This window comes from Lupinus angustifolius, chromosome LG11, assembly GCF_001865875.1.
Source record: "Lupinus angustifolius cultivar Tanjil chromosome LG11, LupAngTanjil_v1.0, whole genome shotgun sequence".
NCBI lineage: Eukaryota > Viridiplantae > Streptophyta > Magnoliopsida > Fabales > Fabaceae > Lupinus > Lupinus angustifolius.
In genome coordinates this window covers 4,838,632-4,858,015 of record NC_032019.1, presented here as the reverse complement: position 1 = coordinate 4,858,015, position 19,384 = coordinate 4,838,632, and the positions used below count along the sequence as shown (strand labels likewise).

The window sequence follows — 19,384 nt, the reverse complement described above, 5'->3', positions numbered from 1 at the left end:
CATATAAACATGATGAGCGAGTGACCCTAGGACAGGCTAGGCTGGGTCAAGCTTGGTCCCTACCCGATCTTAAATATTGACTGGGTTTATTTTTTGAACTTGACCTTGGACCCGATCAGACTCGACCATATTTGGACCCGATCATGATGGAGCGTGTCGGATGAGTGGATAGGGCCGGATCCTGCTTATATGACTTTATATGACTTGGGCTTCATAGCCTACCTTTTCCCTTGTGAAGGCATAGTCCAACTAAGTATATATACCCAATAGTGTTACAATGGGTATATATACAGAAAACTAGTGAAGTTAGTTTCACATTGAGCAGACATCATCAAAGAAAAGAGTTTATATACCCAATAGTGTTACAATGGTTAATTCAACCAGGGGAGGATATGACTTGGGCAGTCCTTTTTTGTGATGTTATGTTTGTCAAGTTATCAATTTACACACGTGACAAGGATATATGGCAATCATGATTAATGATATTTGGATATTGAAGGACAATGCAATGGCCCTTGGAATGGACTTTAAATAAAACACGTAATTGTTCCTTGAAATAGAATTCAAAACATGACAACAAATAAATTTTAAGATCCAATTTCACACTCAATTCCATATAAAACCAAACATGCATTTAATTAAATAAATCAAAAACAATAATACTCGTCTTATCTCAAAATCTTACATTTTTAATATTAAGTTTTAACATTTTTAAAATTAAAACTAAGTTTCAATTTGTAATTGATCCTCTTATGATTTTTACGACACCACTCTTATTAGGCATCATCTACTAGTGAAATCATTGCACGATACCCTCAGCCACTACATGGTACTCTCCACCGCCATCAATATCATCCAGCAAGGGTGGTGGTGGTGGTTACAATGAGGGGAATGATGGTATAGGAGGCGGCTTCCAACATTAGTAGATGGTGGTTGAGACAATGATTGGGATGTGGTGGGTTGGTCGCTAAAGAGGTTATCACTTATTAGTATAGATAAATACAATCTTATTCAATAAATAAATATCTTATTTCTAGGATTTAAATTCGTGTTCACATTATAACCACGTTATCATTGTGGGAGCCCTTCAGGTCGAATCTCCAAGCAAACTTTCGAACTCTTCCCTGCCTTTTATTTACACTTTTTGTTAAATTGTCATCAAATCTCATACTTTCAACTTACACAGCAGTTAGAAGTTAGAATAACAGATCTAGAAATCACTCGTTTTCACCTACCACATCAAAGATAACCTTAAAACACTGATTTTTTGCTGCAAAAGAGAATAAATTTGCACTGGTTACACTCAATGAAATACAAAAACATATTAAATTCTGTGTTGGTTGGATCACCAAACATAAAGATGCTGATTCAGTGCTCTAAACTTTCTTGTAACAGAATTATACGCCACTTGCATATTTGACCGTTTTTCAAGACTTCTTCTGTTCAAGTACGATGTTTAATTTCTTTTACTAAATCCACACCCACTATTTTACACAAATCATTTCATAATCTAATCTAAAAGTACACACAGCTATTGCTGGTGTAGATTCTTCCTTTATTTAACTTTTTTGTACAACTCCTTATTTAGGTATCAAATTTAAAAGAAAATGATACAAGTGTGAAGTAAGCCAAATCAAACACAGTATTTAGTGAGTCCTTTGACATTGAGCCATGTACAAATTCAACAAAATCATAATATTGCTAAATACACATATACTTATAGTATAAATATGTCAATTCATATCTATGTATTTTTTCCCATAAGATGTTACTCTAGATTTCCTATCTTACATTGACCAGAAATGATGTTAGTGTATGTGATGTGTACAAAGCTAGTATTAAGAAATGTTAAATCTAATATGTTAATTTTAATTTTTTAATCTTCTTTAGATAATATTGTTAGGACACTTATTAAAAACCATATTAAAAATATAGTAGAATATATATCTATTGTCACTGTAATAATTTATAACCGTGAATAATATAATATAGTGAGAATATATAAAACTCATTCACTAACTGTGCATAAATTTTTTCACTCTTAAAAATAATCATACTTAGCTTTAGCTAGCTTTTTGTAAGTTACACATCCTTAGCATTGTTGAGAGATCTGACATTCCGTAATTCCCAGACTTGAAATTCTTGATATGTTTATTTTCTCCTTATTGTGTGCTCCAACTCTTACTCTCTCACATTCCCATGCAATTTAACAATACTTTACTGTTATATGTTATGTGCTACGTAGTTAAACTTTGCGTAATTGAAAAAGGTTGAATTGAAATGCTCACAACCTTTGGCCACGCTCACTCAACACACACTTCCAAATATTACTTAGATACCAAATGCATCCTATTCCACAGACCAATCGTCTTTTTTTCTCTAACTTCTATATAACCTTCCTCAATACCCAATACCTCCTTGATCTTGCCACGTATTCATCATCCTATATGTCTCATACCAAATCTCAATCTCATAGTTCATAATCATCTCTATTACTAGATAGAGATTGCGACGTGATAAAAAATTCTTTAATAATTATAATTTTAAGTTATTTTTCAATAAAAGTTTTAAAATTAAAAAATTCTCTTTATGCTCGTACTCTCTGCTACCGAAGAAACATATACTCTTTCCATTCCATTCTATGTTATATGTCATGAAAATTTTGTTTTTATTTATTTTTCCTTTTAGATTTTTAAGAAAGCCTAATTTCAATTGCTTGATTATCATCAATACATAATTTTATACTCCTTTAGTTCATTTATAAGTATTCCTTTTTTAAAAAAAAATTGTTTACCTATTTAAGTGTCATTAGATAATATTAATAATTTCTTTATCAATAATAATTGTATATAGAGAAAAAATAGTGAAGTAAAATGACTTACATCCATAAGTATCTTTGTTACTTGTGATGGAAGTAAATGTGCACAGAAGTATATGTAACTAGCAAAATTTCCATTTTAAGTGCTATTACCAATAACATTAAGCAATAAAAGGGGTGCCATGAACATATTGCTTTCTTTAACACTTGCTCTTCTTCCTTTAGTAACTAATATAGAGTCAAACAAGCCTTCCTTTAATTGGCAGTGGCAATGTTAACCGTTGTTGTCTTAACTTTTGTTGTTGTTAGTTTTGGAGTACTTGTGTTTTTGCCTTTTTCTTATTCCCTTCAAGTGCAAGGAAAACTACTACAACCCTCTTTGATTCCAAATTCTTGCAATGAAATATGTGGGAAACTTCATGTTCCTTTTCCATTCTATGTGAACACTACTTGTGTTTCAATCTCTAGTGCTTTTCACCTCACTTGCTCAAATTCCTCTACCCTTTTAATCAAATTTGGTTCAGAAAGCTATCAAGTGTTGGAATTCTTCCAAGATGGTTTGTTAGTGGACTTTCCAGGCACATCATTGTGTCGCCAGTACAATGACTTGAACTCATTTGGTAACAATTTTTCAGGAAAATACCACTTTGGAGTCTCAGTTGACAATGTTATTGGCCTCTATGACTGTGAGGATTCTTCTCTTTGCAAAGCGGATTGCGAAACGGTTGATCTACCCGGCTGTGATGGAAGCAGCGGTGGCTCCCTTGGTTGCTGTTATCCACTCTCTGACCATAGCATATGGCATGTTGGACAAGGCTTCTCAGTGTTTTCTCAGTTTGGATGCAGGGGATTTTCTAGTTGGGCTGTTTTGAGAGGCTCGAATTCCGGAAAACGCGGTGTCAAGTTGGAATGGGCTATTCCAAGAAACTCCTCAAAGAAAGTTTGTGCAAGGAATGCAGATATGATAAATGCTACATCAATTGAAGATGGTGTAAGGTGTGTTTGTCAAGATGGATATGATGGTGATGGGTTTACTAATGGATCAGGATGCTTGCAGTGTGAGTAGTTTATATCAATCTTTCATCATGTGAATGCATAAAGAGTAGTATTTACCTTGTTTTCACATTATGCTTGCAATTTTCTTACTCTCTTGCATTCATCATAACATAGTAATCTTCTTTTTCTTGGAGGATAATGAACTTCATAACCTTTATTTTGTGAAAAAATCAATCATCCAAATGCTCAGAAATCCTAACTTGTGAGTCTTGATTTTACTTGATCTTTGAGAACACTCCCTATTCAGCTCTGACATTTAATTCTGTTTGATGTATACATGTTAGCCTGCATAAAAAATGGACAGGAAGCATATGGAAATGATTGCTACATCAAAGGACATGATCAAAGGAAAATTGTTATCATTGCTGGTAAGCAGCATAGTATTTTAAACTCCTAATGATGTTATCAAATTACAAATTAGAGCATGTTACAAGTTCAGTGTGCCAAATCATATATTACAACATGTTATCAACCTATGAGACATGTTTAAGTGATGATGCAATAGTTAATAAGGATTAGTAGCTATTAGAGTTCTTCATAATTCTTCAACATTTTCCCTTCATCTGTGTGATGTAGTAGTAATGCCCTACTATGTTACTTTTATTGTCGTTATGAGTCAATCTCATGGCATCCTTAACATACAGGAATCCTTGGTCCAGTTCTTATTGTTGCCTCCTTGGTTGCACTACTTTATCTTCTTAAAAGACCAATAAAACCAGAGATGCCAGACACCGAGCAGGCTTATTATCACAACGTTTCAATCCGTAAAGCTTGTAGGCCTCGACTATTCAGCCACCATGAGCTAGAGGAAGCCACCAGCGGCTTCGAAGAGAGCCGGAAACTCATGCAAGGTACTAATGGAACAATGTTTGCTGGAGTTCTTGGAGATGGATCACATGTAGCTATACACAAGTTAAAATGTGAGAATGAGAGAGACATAATTCAAGTCCTGGCACAAATTGAGGTTCTATCTGCTGTTGTACATAGAAACATGGCATGTCTTATTGGATGCTGTATTGACTCTGCATACACTCCTCTAGTGGTGTATGATTATCCTGCAAATGGTACCTTGGAGGAACATTTACACCAAAGTAAAGGACAAAGATATGGTTTAGATTGGTATACGAGATTGTCTATTGCTACGGAAACTGCTTGTGTTGTTGCGTTCTTACATTATGAGAACTCTCCTCCTATATTCCATCATAACCTTAAATCTAACTGCATCTTCCTAGATGATGATTTTTCTGTCAAGATTGCAGGATTTTGCCTAGTTAATTCCAATTTCAATCACGATTCTCAGTTGCACAAGAATCGCGAATGCTTTCGCTTATGCAAAAACGATGTCTATGACATGGGAGTGGTACTTCTCGAGATTATCTCGGGTTCAAATCGATTGGACTCGCCGACTTTAGCCTTGCAGAAAATAAAAGACGGAAAGATAGAAGAAATCGTTGATCCACTTCTTTGCTATCACGAACAACCTTATCATTGCCAAGAGCAAATACTAACAATTGCAGACCTTTCAACAAGATGCATGCTATTTGGAGCAGATGGAAAGCTTGGAATGATTGATGTTGCAAGAGAGTTAGTACACATAACTAAAGAGAATCTTGATGGAGGAGTTATGAGAGGGCCTGCATTGGAAGAAACATTCTCAAATTCAAGCCTTCTTCAAATGATATCAATGTCTCCTGATTCTATGAATGTTTCTTGAATTTTCCTTCTTCACTGTGAGCACTACAAATCTCATACTACTGTACATTAGGGAATGCATTGAATAGTGTTGTTATAACATACTTTGCTAATCTGTGAAATCAAGTATAAGTGGTTAATCAATAAATAAGTATATGTGGTTAATCAGTTAATATTCCTTAACAAGTTGAAAATCATCTGTTATTTGAAAAATTGTAAAATATATTTTTTTCTCTCTCTAGCAACAGAATAAGTGAAGCTTGCTAAGTTAACTGCAGTTGATCAATTTGCTGAAACACATGAACTCTTGCGTTTAATGTGAAAACCATAAGTGAACAGTGATTGTTCTGAGGGAAAACCAATATCTGGTGTCAGATTTTCAGCAATAAATTATTTTTGAGTTGGAATTTTGGCTTGTTGGGTTATAAATTATAAATTATAACTTATAACTTAAAAGTTAATCACTTCTTTTTTTCTTTACCTTCATTGCATATAATGATGCTGGCCTTTATTAGAAGTACAAAAGTCAGTTAGGAAGAAGTAAAAAATTGACAGTTGAACTTATACAATATTTTCTTACAGGTGTAAAAGAACTTTGACATATAAATCACACAATCACATCTCAAATATAGTATTATGCAGATAAAAGGTCCAAGTGTGTTTTTCATTAGTCATTCATACAAAATGGTTAGGTTTCTTATTTTACTAGAGGTCCATACTTTAAAGATTTGTAGTGCTTTTAGGTGTATTATTGAATTGGTTAAATATCACGTTAAAATGAGCTTTTAGGTGTATTTTTAAATTGGTTCTTCCCGATTATTTTTTAATATATTAGTTTCCATTTAATTTCCAGAAGTCATTGTAATGTTTGATCTGTGTTCATTTAGACTAGTTCAATACTAAATTCTTTTCATGTATGCTGCTTCATGGTCATTTTGGCATGGATACAGAATACATATATATTATATATATGGACTCATGATTTTTAAGTTGTAAGACACACTACATCATTAGAGCGATGCTCACCCTCTAACATTTCAATGAAAACGACCATGTTAAGAGGACGTGACAACACCATTTCCTGAATTAATTAATTCTTTCTTTATGGCCATCTCATCAATGGCATATGCTGAACGAACAAGGTATCTCATCCCAACCAAGCAACAAAAAAATGATTTTTATGCACAACGTGCAAGCAATTTATTTAGTGAAGGGATTTCCATGGCTTTGTCAATTGTGAAAGGCTCTTTAATTAGATACTTAACATGATATGGGGTATAAAAAACAATAGATAACTAAATTAATTATTAAATTTGTTGTACATCCCAATTCCCAACCTAGTAGATAACTCAACGTGTTTTTTTTTTATATTAGCAAGATATTTTTTTCACCATTTGAGTTATTATAATAATTTTTAAGGAATTACATAATATTATTACAAATGTTTACATTAATATAGCATAATTAATTATAATTCTAGTTTGTTTAAATTTAGATTAATTATTCATATCTTCCTTTTAAATATAAATATTTTCACCATTTTTAGTGTTTTAAAATTTACTTTACATTGATTATTACATATATACCATCAATAACTTAATTTGTTTTTTCTCATACATGATTTTTGTAATTTATATTTTTTATTCTGGGAATATTTCTACGTACTAATTAATATCACAATTATATGTACAGAGAAAAGTTTTCCTATAAAGTTAAATAAAAATGCATGATCAAACTAAGGTAAACTAAGTTAAAGAAACATTTTCCTATAAAGTATAAAGACTGAATATATGCCTCAAACGAGAGCGGAAAAAAAGGTTTATTAATTTATTGTTAGTATTATTTCGACTATAAAGATGGGTTTTGAAAGTTCCAAGGAAGAACAAGTGGAGTTGTAAGCTAACTTATCTCCTATACAGACACGAGAAGTGCTCTACAATATTTCACTGACCCTGTTTGTTACTTTGACCTATATATATACATATACATACCTATATATATATATATATATAACAGACCATACCACTTGCTCCAACCTCTCTATTCAACCCTTTACCATATTTTCATAATATTTGCTTTTGGTTTTGTTCAAGGTATGTTATTTGCATTGTTTCAAAGCTTATAAGAGCCTTTTCATTTTTTATGCTATGTTTGGTATTTGCTTCATGCATCAACTTTCTGCTTTTCTGGGTTTCATAATTATGTTCTAATGGATCATGACCTATAAAACTTGCATTATGGATAGTTAGATACTAGATTTGATGATTCATATATGTGTCAACTTTTTTTAATCATACATCATGTTTACTCTTATTCATTGATCAAAAACAATGATTTTGTTCCTTACTTTGTGTATGTAATGTCTTTAAAGATGAGTGATAATGGTGAAGAAGCTCCCCGTTCCGCTCCACGTTTGAATGAAAGGATTCTTTCATCTATGTCAAGAAGATCAGTTGCTGCTCACCCTTGGCATGATCTTGAAATTGGTACTGTTTTTTAACCATATTCCTTGTCATTTACATTACAGGACTTATATTATCTTACAATTAATGTTCTTAATTTTCATATGCAGGACCCGGAGCACCCCACATTTTCAATGTTGTAAGTCTTCAACTTCTGTTTCTGGAATGAATACCGGTTGCCTTATCATACTACCTAGTATTGGATTAAAAAAATGTGGACAATATGATGCTATTAACTTGAGAAAATGTGAAAAACTCTAAGGTGTAACCTTTGCACCAGTATATAGCAGTATCTGGACCATTGTATAATGGCAATTTTTTTGTATTATATTGATATTAAAGCTTTAGACTAAAGTTTTTGAATTGAAGCTTTAGACTAAAGTTTCTTTTTATGTTGCTCATCTTCCCATGCACAAATCACAACTTACTAAAGAAAACAAGAAAAATGCAGGGTTGCCTGTCATTGATGAATCTAGACACAATTTTCTTGTAATGATATGAGTTACTTGCTCAACAATCTTTACATAATCTGCATTGTATTTCTCCATTTAGATACTGAATAGATATCCAGACTACATAACTAATATAATGTCACCAGTCTGTCTCAGTTGTTGCATCAATCTAAGAGCTTTTATCTAGTAGGCTTCCTGAAATCAAATTTTGTAACATACACTCATCAATGTACTTCTATCTCCATCTTCTACAATTTCGAAATCTCCGACTCGGAATAGTATTTATACAAACCTGTAATTCTGTATAGTATGGTACTTCTGCTTGTTCAATGGTTAGTTGCTACCTGCAGGTTGTGGAGATCACTAAGGGAAGCAAGGTCAAATATGAACTTGACAAGAAGACTGGACTAATCAAGGTATGAACAAATTCTCTGTATTTGTTAATGGAGTCTCGATTGCTATAATCTGAAACAGATTGTACATAGAATATTCTCCCTTCCAAATGATATTTTTTTAGTCCAGTTATCTGTTTATCTATTTTCGGGAGGAAGTTGAAAAAATGTAGAGGGTGAAGCATTGTTTTCTTCTTTAGATTCTTCAGCTTTTCATTACTCATCTTCGGATTCTTCTCACCATCTGAATAATGCCCAGGTTGATCGGATTTTGTATTCATCGGTTGTTTATCCTCATAACTATGGTTTTATTCCTCGAACTCTGTGTGAAGACAATGATCCAATTGATGTCTTGGTCCTAATGCAGGTAAAGTCTTACCATTTCAATTTATACAAATTATAAGACATTAATCAATTACTTGTTAATATATATAGTAATACAGTAATACTAGTATAGGCTATTGTTCTCTCTGTATTAGCATTATGTTAACATCTGCTATTGAAATGCTGACATACTTGGATACTTGTTTTAATCATGCTATCTAAGAAAAAAGCATATATTAACTATTGAACATATTTTCAATTATTCTTACCTTCTATTCACAAGATGATGCCAAATAAACTCGAATTTTGCATTAGCCATACTATCTTTCTAGATGATTAATTTGATCACAGTGAGCTATATTATCAACTAAGTAATCCATCAGTAGCTAACTGAATTACTAATGTTGTAGGAGCCAATTCTTCCTGGTACTTTCCTGCGAGCCAGGGCCATCGGACTCATGCCTATGATTGACCAGGTATGTTTTTAGTTTTTTTAGCCGATTATGTCGCTTCCTTTCACAGATTTACATAATAACATATTTGTTCTATTAACACAGGGCGAAAAGGATGATAAAATTATTGCAGTGTGTGCTGATGATCCTGAGTATAAGCACTACACTGACTTCAAAGAACTTGCACCTCATCGCCTCATGGAGATTCGGCGCTTCTTTGAAGACTGTATCCTTAACAACCCTAATCATATAACTTGTTACCTTATCTTGGTTTATATTATCTTCACAATTTGAGTGCATTTTCTTAACATGATGCTCAGACAAGAGGAATGAGAACAAGGAGGTAGCAGTTAACGATTTTTTGCCACCAGCCACTGCTGTTGAAGCCATCCAACACTCAATGTCAGTATACATTAAGCAACCATTCATTTCTTTTAATCTTGTGTCTATTGAAGTTTGGTTTTCACATAAATAATTCATGACAATATGTTGTGAGCCTCGATGCGACCACAAAGTTGTTTGTCTTTAATCTGGAGGTTATTGGTTCAAATTCTGGAAATAATATTTACAACGATAAGACCGCCTACATCTAATTATCCTCTGCAGACCCCATTAGGTGGGAGTCTCGTGTACTAGTCTGCCTTAACTAGGCAATATTTTAGCAACAAAATTTTGCAGTGGCCTTTATCATTCATCAGTCTATACTTTTTGATTGCTTTTTTTGGTCACTGCTTTACAAACTGCATCAATTAACCTCATGTAATATGTTATCTTTGATTTGGTGCAGGGATCTTTATGCTGAGTACATTCTGCACACCTTAAGGCGATAGACAAGATTAGTATTCTCTTATGGATCATAATAAGCCGCACTGTATACGGTTACTGAATATTTTTTGATTTTGATGAAAGTTTATTTGTATTTTGTATTGAGTGGGATACTACACCACTTGTGTTTTGTTTATTTAGTGAAGAAAGATCATCAACTATGATCAATATGTAATGCTTCACTTACAATCCTAGTTTATTGAAATGTTATCTTATTATATTATTATTCAGCTTCCAATTAATAATTTGTTGATTTGTTTTTATCAGTTTTGATTCTACATGCACTTGTAATCTTCATTTGTCCTTGTAACCTTCATTAGTACTTCAAATTAATACTGTCACTTGAACATTAGTCCCTAGTTGATGTAATTTTCTGCATTATCATACTTTTGTAGACTTGGAAAAGCATAAATAATCAACAATAGTAGGCTTAAAATATTTTCCATGACTTCTTATATTTTCCAATAATAAACTCTTTGTCATTCTTGGGGTGAGAAGAACTATTTCAACTTTTTTTAATAGTTACTAACTAATAATGCTTCCTTGCATTTTCAATAACATTGGGTGTAGGATACAGGAACAATGTCATCTAAGTAATGTAGTTGGCCTCTCAAGGCCTGTGTAGACAAGTATATTTAAGAGCTTTCAAGTATTTCTATTCTCCTCATTATTATCCTTAAAAAACAACTCACAACTATACTTATACAATTTAGATCTTCTATATCATTCTCCTATACTCAACCTAATTCCACCAATAAAAATTTAACAAATATATATTAAATAAAAGTTAACTTAAATTTTAAATTATTATACATGATAATACTTAATTGGTTTGAGACAAGGACACAGTTATTATGGGGCAGATAATTTAGGTTAAAGTATTAGTAAGCCTAATATTTTCAGTATAGTTTAACCTAAATTATTCCCCCTTAGGAGGATTGGGCTTCCTAATGTTGGATAACACATTCATAAACGTTACCATAGTAGCAGAAAACATGGGCCATCTTTCCTGGTACACCTATGGATCTCAATGGCGCAGATATTGATGTGAACAAAGAAATTGAAGGACACGTTTTTTTGGTTAACCAACATAAATTGAGAAATTATTAAAGCGTATTTTTTATCAAAACATCAATATGTATTTTTTTGATACTCTCACCATATAAATAAGGAACTAATTATTTTCGGAATACGTGGTTGTCACTCTCAATAATTATCACTCATATAAGTCAAACTTTTGACTTTTTGGTTATCACGTGGATGCAGCAGAGTCTTACAACGCTAGACCAATGTTCGTTAATATTTATTTTTTTAAGAAAATAAAAAGTAGAAATAATTAATAGAAAATATGATAAGTATAAGTAATGAGTGACGACAAAATTGAGAAAAAAGATTGACCAAGTATTAAAACTTTAAAAGTATAAAACAATGTTTAAATTTCATTAATATGATATAGCTTTAGCATCACTACCCTCCTCAAACTATCACGATTGTTATACAAAGGGTTTTGTGATTATCCACCCATTAAGAGCCCAAAAAAGTAGTGAGCATGCATGTTGTATTTAGGGGTGATATGTTTTACAAGTAAATAATCTATACGCTTAGTTTACCAATGCATATTCATTATTAGCATATCCATCCTACGAGGGACTAGACATGGCAAAGCGGGCCGCCTAACTTGTTTAGCCCATGCCCACAAATATCCACAATAAATTAAGCGGGTGTGGGCATGTTCGCATTGACTTAATCGACAAAATTCATTCCTCTGCCCATTTTAAAACGGGCTAACGGATTTGCTGGCGGTCAGCAGACATTGTTGAATAATTAAAAATTCATATAATAAATAAAATAAAATAAAGTAGTTGAAGATAAAAAATTAACAAAAACTTCAATATTTTATATGAAGTTGATCAAATCACATTATGTGTTTTAAAATTTACTTTACATTGATTATTACATATATACCATCAATAACTTAATTTGTTTTTTCTCATACATGATTTTTGTAATTTATATTTTTTATTCTGGGAATATTTCTACGTACTAATTAATATCACAATTATATGTACAGAGAAAAGTTTTCCTATAAAGTTAAATAAAAATGCATGATCAAACTAAGGTAAACTAAGTTAAAGAAACATTTTCCTATAAAGTATAAAGACTGAATATATGCCTCAAACGAGAGCGGAAAAAAAGGTTTATTAATTTATTGTTAGTATTATTTCGACTATAAAGATGGGTTTTGAAAGTTCCAAGGAAGAACAAGTGGAGTTGTAAGCTAACTTATCTCCTATACAGACACGAGAAGTGCTCTACAATATTTCACTGACCCTGTTTGTTACTTTGACCTATATATATACATATACATACCTATATATATATATATATATAACAGACCATACCACTTGCTCCAACCTCTCTATTCAACCCTTTACCATATTTTCATAATATTTGCTTTTGGTTTTGTTCAAGGTATGTTATTTGCATTGTTTCAAAGCTTATAAGAGCCTTTTCATTTTTTATGCTATGTTTGGTATTTGCTTCATGCATCAACTTTCTGCTTTTCTGGGTTTCATAATTATGTTCTAATGGATCATGACCTATAAAACTTGCATTATGGATAGTTAGATACTAGATTTGATGATTCATATATGTGTCAACTTTTTTTAATCATACATCATGTTTACTCTTATTCATTGATCAAAAACAATGATTTTGTTCCTTACTTTGTGTATGTAATGTCTTTAAAGATGAGTGATAATGGTGAAGAAGCTCCCCGTTCCGCTCCACGTTTGAATGAAAGGATTCTTTCATCTATGTCAAGAAGATCAGTTGCTGCTCACCCTTGGCATGATCTTGAAATTGGTACTGTTTTTTAACCATATTCCTTGTCATTTACATTACAGGACTTATATTATCTTACAATTAATGTTCTTAATTTTCATATGCAGGACCCGGAGCACCCCACATTTTCAATGTTGTAAGTCTTCAACTTCTGTTTCTGGAATGAATACCGGTTGCCTTATCATACTACCTAGTATTGGATTAAAAAAATGTGGACAATATGATGCTATTAACTTGAGAAAATGTGAAAAACTCTAAGGTGTAACCTTTGCACCAGTATATAGCAGTATCTGGACCATTGTATAATGGCAATTTTTTTGTATTATATTGATATTAAAGCTTTAGACTAAAGTTTTTGAATTGAAGCTTTAGACTAAAGTTTCTTTTTATGTTGCTCATCTTCCCATGCACAAATCACAACTTACTAAAGAAAACAAGAAAAATGCAGGGTTGCCTGTCATTGATGAATCTAGACACAATTTTCTTGTAATGATATGAGTTACTTGCTCAACAATCTTTACATAATCTGCATTGTATTTCTCCATTTAGATACTGAATAGATATCCAGACTACATAACTAATATAATGTCACCAGTCTGTCTCAGTTGTTGCATCAATCTAAGAGCTTTTATCTAGTAGGCTTCCTGAAATCAAATTTTGTAACATACACTCATCAATGTACTTCTATCTCCATCTTCTACAATTTCGAAATCTCCGACTCGGAATAGTATTTATACAAACCTGTAATTCTGTATAGTATGGTACTTCTGCTTGTTCAATGGTTAGTTGCTACCTGCAGGTTGTGGAGATCACTAAGGGAAGCAAGGTCAAATATGAACTTGACAAGAAGACTGGACTAATCAAGGTATGAACAAATTCTCTGTATTTGTTAATGGAGTCTCGATTGCTATAATCTGAAACAGATTGTACATAGAATATTCTCCCTTCCAAATGATATTTTTTTAGTCCAGTTATCTGTTTATCTATTTTCGGGAGGAAGTTGAAAAAATGTAGAGGGTGAAGCATTGTTTTCTTCTTTAGATTCTTCAGCTTTTCATTACTCATCTTCGGATTCTTCTCACCATCTGAATAATGCCCAGGTTGATCGGATTTTGTATTCATCGGTTGTTTATCCTCATAACTATGGTTTTATTCCTCGAACTCTGTGTGAAGACAATGATCCAATTGATGTCTTGGTCCTAATGCAGGTAAAGTCTTACCATTTCAATTTATACAAATTATAAGACATTAATCAATTACTTGTTAATATATATAGTAATACAGTAATACTAGTATAGGCTATTGTTCTCTCTGTATTAGCATTATGTTAACATCTGCTATTGAAATGCTGACATACTTGGATACTTGTTTTAATCATGCTATCTAAGAAAAAAGCATATATTAACTATTGAACATATTTTCAATTATTCTTACCTTCTATTCACAAGATGATGCCAAATAAACTCGAATTTTGCATTAGCCATACTATCTTTCTAGATGATTAATTTGATCACAGTGAGCTATATTATCAACTAAGTAATCCATCAGTAGCTAACTGAATTACTAATGTTGTAGGAGCCAATTCTTCCTGGTACTTTCCTGCGAGCCAGGGCCATCGGACTCATGCCTATGATTGACCAGGTATGTTTTTAGTTTTTTTAGCCGATTATGTCGCTTCCTTTCACAGATTTACATAATAACATATTTGTTCTATTAACACAGGGCGAAAAGGATGATAAAATTATTGCAGTGTGTGCTGATGATCCTGAGTATAAGCACTACACTGACTTCAAAGAACTTGCACCTCATCGCCTCATGGAGATTCGGCGCTTCTTTGAAGACTGTATCCTTAACAACCCTAATCATATAACTTGTTACCTTATCTTGGTTTATATTATCTTCACAATTTGAGTGCATTTTCTTAACATGATGCTCAGACAAGAGGAATGAGAACAAGGAGGTAGCAGTTAACGATTTTTTGCCACCAGCCACTGCTGTTGAAGCCATCCAACACTCAATGTCAGTATACATTAAGCAACCATTCATTTCTTTTAATCTTGTGTCTATTGAAGTTTGGTTTTCACATAAATAATTCATGACAATATGTTGTGAGCCTCGATGCGACCACAAAGTTGTTTGTCTTTAATCTGGAGGTTATTGGTTCAAATTCTGGAAATAATATTTACAACGATAAGACCGCCTACATCTAATTATCCTCTGCAGACCCCATTAGGTGGGAGTCTCGTGTACTAGTCTGCCTTAACTAGGCAATATTTTAGCAACAAAATTTTGCAGTGGCCTTTATCATTCATCAGTCTATACTTTTTGATTGCTTTTTTTGGTCACTGCTTTACAAACTGCATCAATTAACCTCATGTAATATGTTATCTTTGATTTGGTGCAGGGATCTTTATGCTGAGTACATTCTGCACACCTTAAGGCGATAGACAAGATTAGTATTCTCTTATGGATCATAATAAGCCGCACTGTATACGGTTACTGAATATTTTTTGATTTTGATGAAAGTTTATTTGTATTTTGTATTGAGTGGGATACTACACCACTTGTGTTTTGTTTATTTAGTGAAGAAAGATCATCAACTATGATCAATATGTAATGCTTCACTTACAATCCTAGTTTATTGAAATGTTATCTTATTATATTATTATTCAGCTTCCAATTAATAATTTGTTGATTTGTTTTTATCAGTTTTGATTCTACATGCACTTGTAATCTTCATTTGTCCTTGTAACCTTCATTAGTACTTCAAATTAATACTGTCACTTGAACATTAGTCCCTAGTTGATGTAATTTTCTGCATTATCATACTTTTGTAGACTTGGAAAAGCATAAATAATCAACAATAGTAGGCTTAAAATATTTTCCATGACTTCTTATATTTTCCAATAATAAACTCTTTGTCATTCTTGGGGTGAGAAGAACTATTTCAACTTTTTTTAATAGTTACTAACTAATAATGCTTCCTTGCATTTTCAATAACATTGGGTGTAGGATACAGGAACAATGTCATCTAAGTAATGTAGTTGGCCTCTCAAGGCCTGTGTAGACAAGTATATTTAAGAGCTTTCAAGTATTTCTATTCTCCTCATTATTATCCTTAAAAAACAACTCACAACTATACTTATACAATTTAGATCTTCTATATCATTCTCCTATACTCAACCTAATTCCACCAATAAAAATTTAACAAATATATATTAAATAAAAGTTAACTTAAATTTTAAATTATTATACATGATAATACTTAATTGGTTTGAGACAAGGACACAGTTATTATGGGGCAGATAATTTAGGTTAAAGTATTAGTAAGCCTAATATTTTCAGTATAGTTTAACCTAAATTATTCCCCCTTAGGAGGATTGGGCTTCCTAATGTTGGATAACACATTCATAAACGTTACCATAGTAGCAGAAAACATGGGCCATCTTTCCTGGTACACCTATGGATCTCAATGGCGCAGATATTGATGTGAACAAAGAAATTGAAGGACACGTTTTTTTGGTTAACCAACATAAATTGAGAAATTATTAAAGCGTATTTTTTATCAAAACATCAATATGTATTTTTTTGATACTCTCACCATATAAATAAGGAACTAATTATTTTCGGAATACGTGGTTGTCACTCTCAATAATTATCACTCATATAAGTCAAACTTTTGACTTTTTGGTTATCACGTGGATGCAGCAGAGTCTTACAACGCTAGACCAATGTTCGTTAATATTTATTTTTTTAAGAAAATAAAAAGTAGAAATAATTAATAGAAAATATGATAAGTATAAGTAATGAGTGACGACAAAATTGAGAAAAAAGATTGACCAAGTATTAAAACTTTAAAAGTATAAAACAATGTTTAAATTTCATTAATATGATATAGCTTTAGCATCACTACCCTCCTCAAACTATCACGATTGTTATACAAAGGGTTTTGTGATTATCCACCCATTAAGAGCCCAAAAAAGTAGTGAGCATGCATGTTGTATTTAGGGGTGATATGTTTTACAAGTAAATAATCTATACGCTTAGTTTACCAATGCATATTCATTATTAGCATATCCATCCTACGAGGGACTAGACATGGCAAAGCGGGCCGCCTAACTTGTTTAGCCCATGCCCACAAATATCCACAATAAATTAAGCGGGTGTGGGCATGTTCGCATTGACTTAATCGACAAAATTCATTCCTCTGCCCATTTTAAAACGGGCTAACGGATTTGCTGGCGGTCAGCAGACATTGTTGAATAATTAAAAATTCATATAATAAATAAAATAAAATAAAGTAGTTGAAGATAAAAAATTAACAAAAACTTCAATATTTTATATGAAGTTGATCAAATCACATTATATTACATTTTTTAGGGATTAAAAATCACATTACATCATAACTTATTTAAATTTTTCTTAATTTTTCCTTAAATTGTGCTTATGGGTCACTTGGGCCACCCACATTGCCCAATAGAAATGTCTGCGAGCTTAACGAGCAAAACGAGCAAATGGACAAAATTTACATGTCCTGCCCGCAAAAAAGTGCTGGCTATGCAGTCGCGCCTGTAGGCAATGCCCATTTTGCCATCTAAGAAAGGGGATACCTCCTTATTGCATGGACACACATTTGTTGTTCCACATGTTGTGTCACTGCATGTGCGATCAACTAAGATTGATCAGGAAAATAATTAATTATTAATTTTGTAACGTAAATATATATATTTTCAACCAATGACAAACTATCGGTACATGCAATAACATAATATATGCTCCTTTATTGCATGCAGTGTAAGTGATTATATTTTGAAGGCCTACTAAGAGAAAAATATTTAGGCCCCTTTAATTATATGACATTTGTATGTCAAAGTTTGAATAAAATTAAAGAGTAGGAAAAAATTGCAACGACCAGATAAAAAAATCTCCTTGTATATCAAACAAATTTATTTTTTTATAATAAATTTTGAGCAAATAAGTTCTCATACAAATGGTAACATAAGATACATTTCTTGTATTTTTAGGATAATTTTCTTAATAAGCATTAAATAGTTTCATATTTTTGTTGCTCTGGGTCAAACTCTTATTTAATCACACATCAACTACATAATAATAGAAAATAATGATAATTACAACTAATAAAATATTGAAAAAATTATGCGTGAAGTATTAATAATTGACAACATAATAAATTTTAAAAAGAATAACACTTATCATATTAATATATAGTTATTTGTATAGGTAAAAAATATTTGGAACTCCATTAATTATGAGAAATGTGGTGTGCACTTACCACACACCCTTGACAAGTCAGCACGGATTGCATGGTCAGCCCAGGTTATATGTTTTCTTTAATGGTTTGAAAAATGCATATATGCTTTTATTATATGCATTAATAATGTCATCTTTGACAAATATATAGAAAGCTTTTTTTGGTGTATATACTCCTCCTCTATTAATTTGCCGCACCCTTAATGCCTCATTTTTTGTTCCGCCACTTCGCTTATTTCTTAACCTCAACCCAAGATATAATGAGAAAAAACCTTATTAAATATGAGATAACAATCAAGTAATGAAAATATAGGTGTAAAAGTAACATTAACCTGTACAAATTGTGTGAGCTAAAGAAGTAGCCCATAATTTTCAAAGTGCATGTGAATCACGCCTTCATTATTCATGGAATAAAATCGGAATAGTGTGATAACATAATACAAGGTGGTCGTGGGTCCATATTTTTTTAGCTTCACACCTAAGGCTAAGGCTGAGTCATATATACTTTCCTCGCCTAATTTGTATGTCTTTAATTTCATCTACTGATCAATGATAGTATACCTTTTGTTCCAAAAAATATACCACTTGTGATTAGTTGAAAAAATATTTAGTCAAAAATTTAATGATTATGTTTTTTTTGACCAATCACAACTGGTGGCACATGGAGTAACACATTTTTTGGGAAGAAAATGTTATCAAGATGCACACACCAAAGCCACAAATATTATTGAGCAAAGTATAATCTTCCAATCAACATCTTACCTTCGATTTCTCCTTCATTTTGGTCACACAACAA

At 32.2% G+C, this 19,384-nt stretch overlaps 3 protein-coding genes across 5 annotated transcripts; all 3 read left to right on the top strand.

Moving 5' to 3' along the window:
* LOC109360711 (probably inactive receptor-like protein kinase At2g46850) lies at positions 2,946–5,752 on the top strand. The gene is made up of 3 exons (XM_019605778.1): positions 2,946–3,876; positions 4,159–4,242; positions 4,519–5,752. Exons 1-3 carry the CDS (start codon positions 3,090–3,092, stop codon positions 5,586–5,588), a joined length of 1,941 nt encoding a protein of 646 aa, XP_019461323.1. The 5' UTR covers positions 2,946–3,089; the 3' UTR covers positions 5,589–5,752.
* LOC109359494 (soluble inorganic pyrophosphatase 1-like) lies at positions 7,532–10,698 on the top strand. Of its 2 annotated transcripts, XM_019604185.1 has the most exons (9): positions 7,532–7,659; positions 7,938–8,052; positions 8,139–8,167; positions 8,831–8,896; positions 9,132–9,239; positions 9,607–9,672; positions 9,754–9,874; positions 9,969–10,050; positions 10,436–10,698. In XM_019604185.1, exons 2-9 carry the CDS (start codon positions 7,938–7,940, stop codon positions 10,476–10,478), a joined length of 630 nt encoding a protein of 209 aa, XP_019459730.1. In that variant the 5' UTR covers positions 7,532–7,659; the 3' UTR covers positions 10,479–10,698. The 2 variants fall into 2 exon arrangements, with proteins under 2 accessions (XP_019459730.1, XP_019459729.1); XM_019604184.1 differs by lacking the exon at positions 7,532–7,659 and having other exon boundaries at positions 7,911–8,052.
* LOC109359491 (soluble inorganic pyrophosphatase 1-like) lies at positions 12,818–15,984 on the top strand. 2 transcript variants are annotated; one of them, XM_019604182.1, is made up of 9 exons: positions 12,818–12,945; positions 13,224–13,338; positions 13,425–13,453; positions 14,117–14,182; positions 14,418–14,525; positions 14,893–14,958; positions 15,040–15,160; positions 15,255–15,336; positions 15,722–15,984. In XM_019604182.1, the coding sequence occupies exons 2-9, from the start codon at positions 13,224–13,226 to the stop codon at positions 15,762–15,764; spliced, it is 630 nt and encodes a 209-aa protein (XP_019459727.1). In that variant the 5' UTR covers positions 12,818–12,945; the 3' UTR covers positions 15,765–15,984. The 2 variants fall into 2 exon arrangements, with proteins under 2 accessions (XP_019459727.1, XP_019459726.1); XM_019604181.1 differs by lacking the exon at positions 12,818–12,945 and having other exon boundaries at positions 13,197–13,338.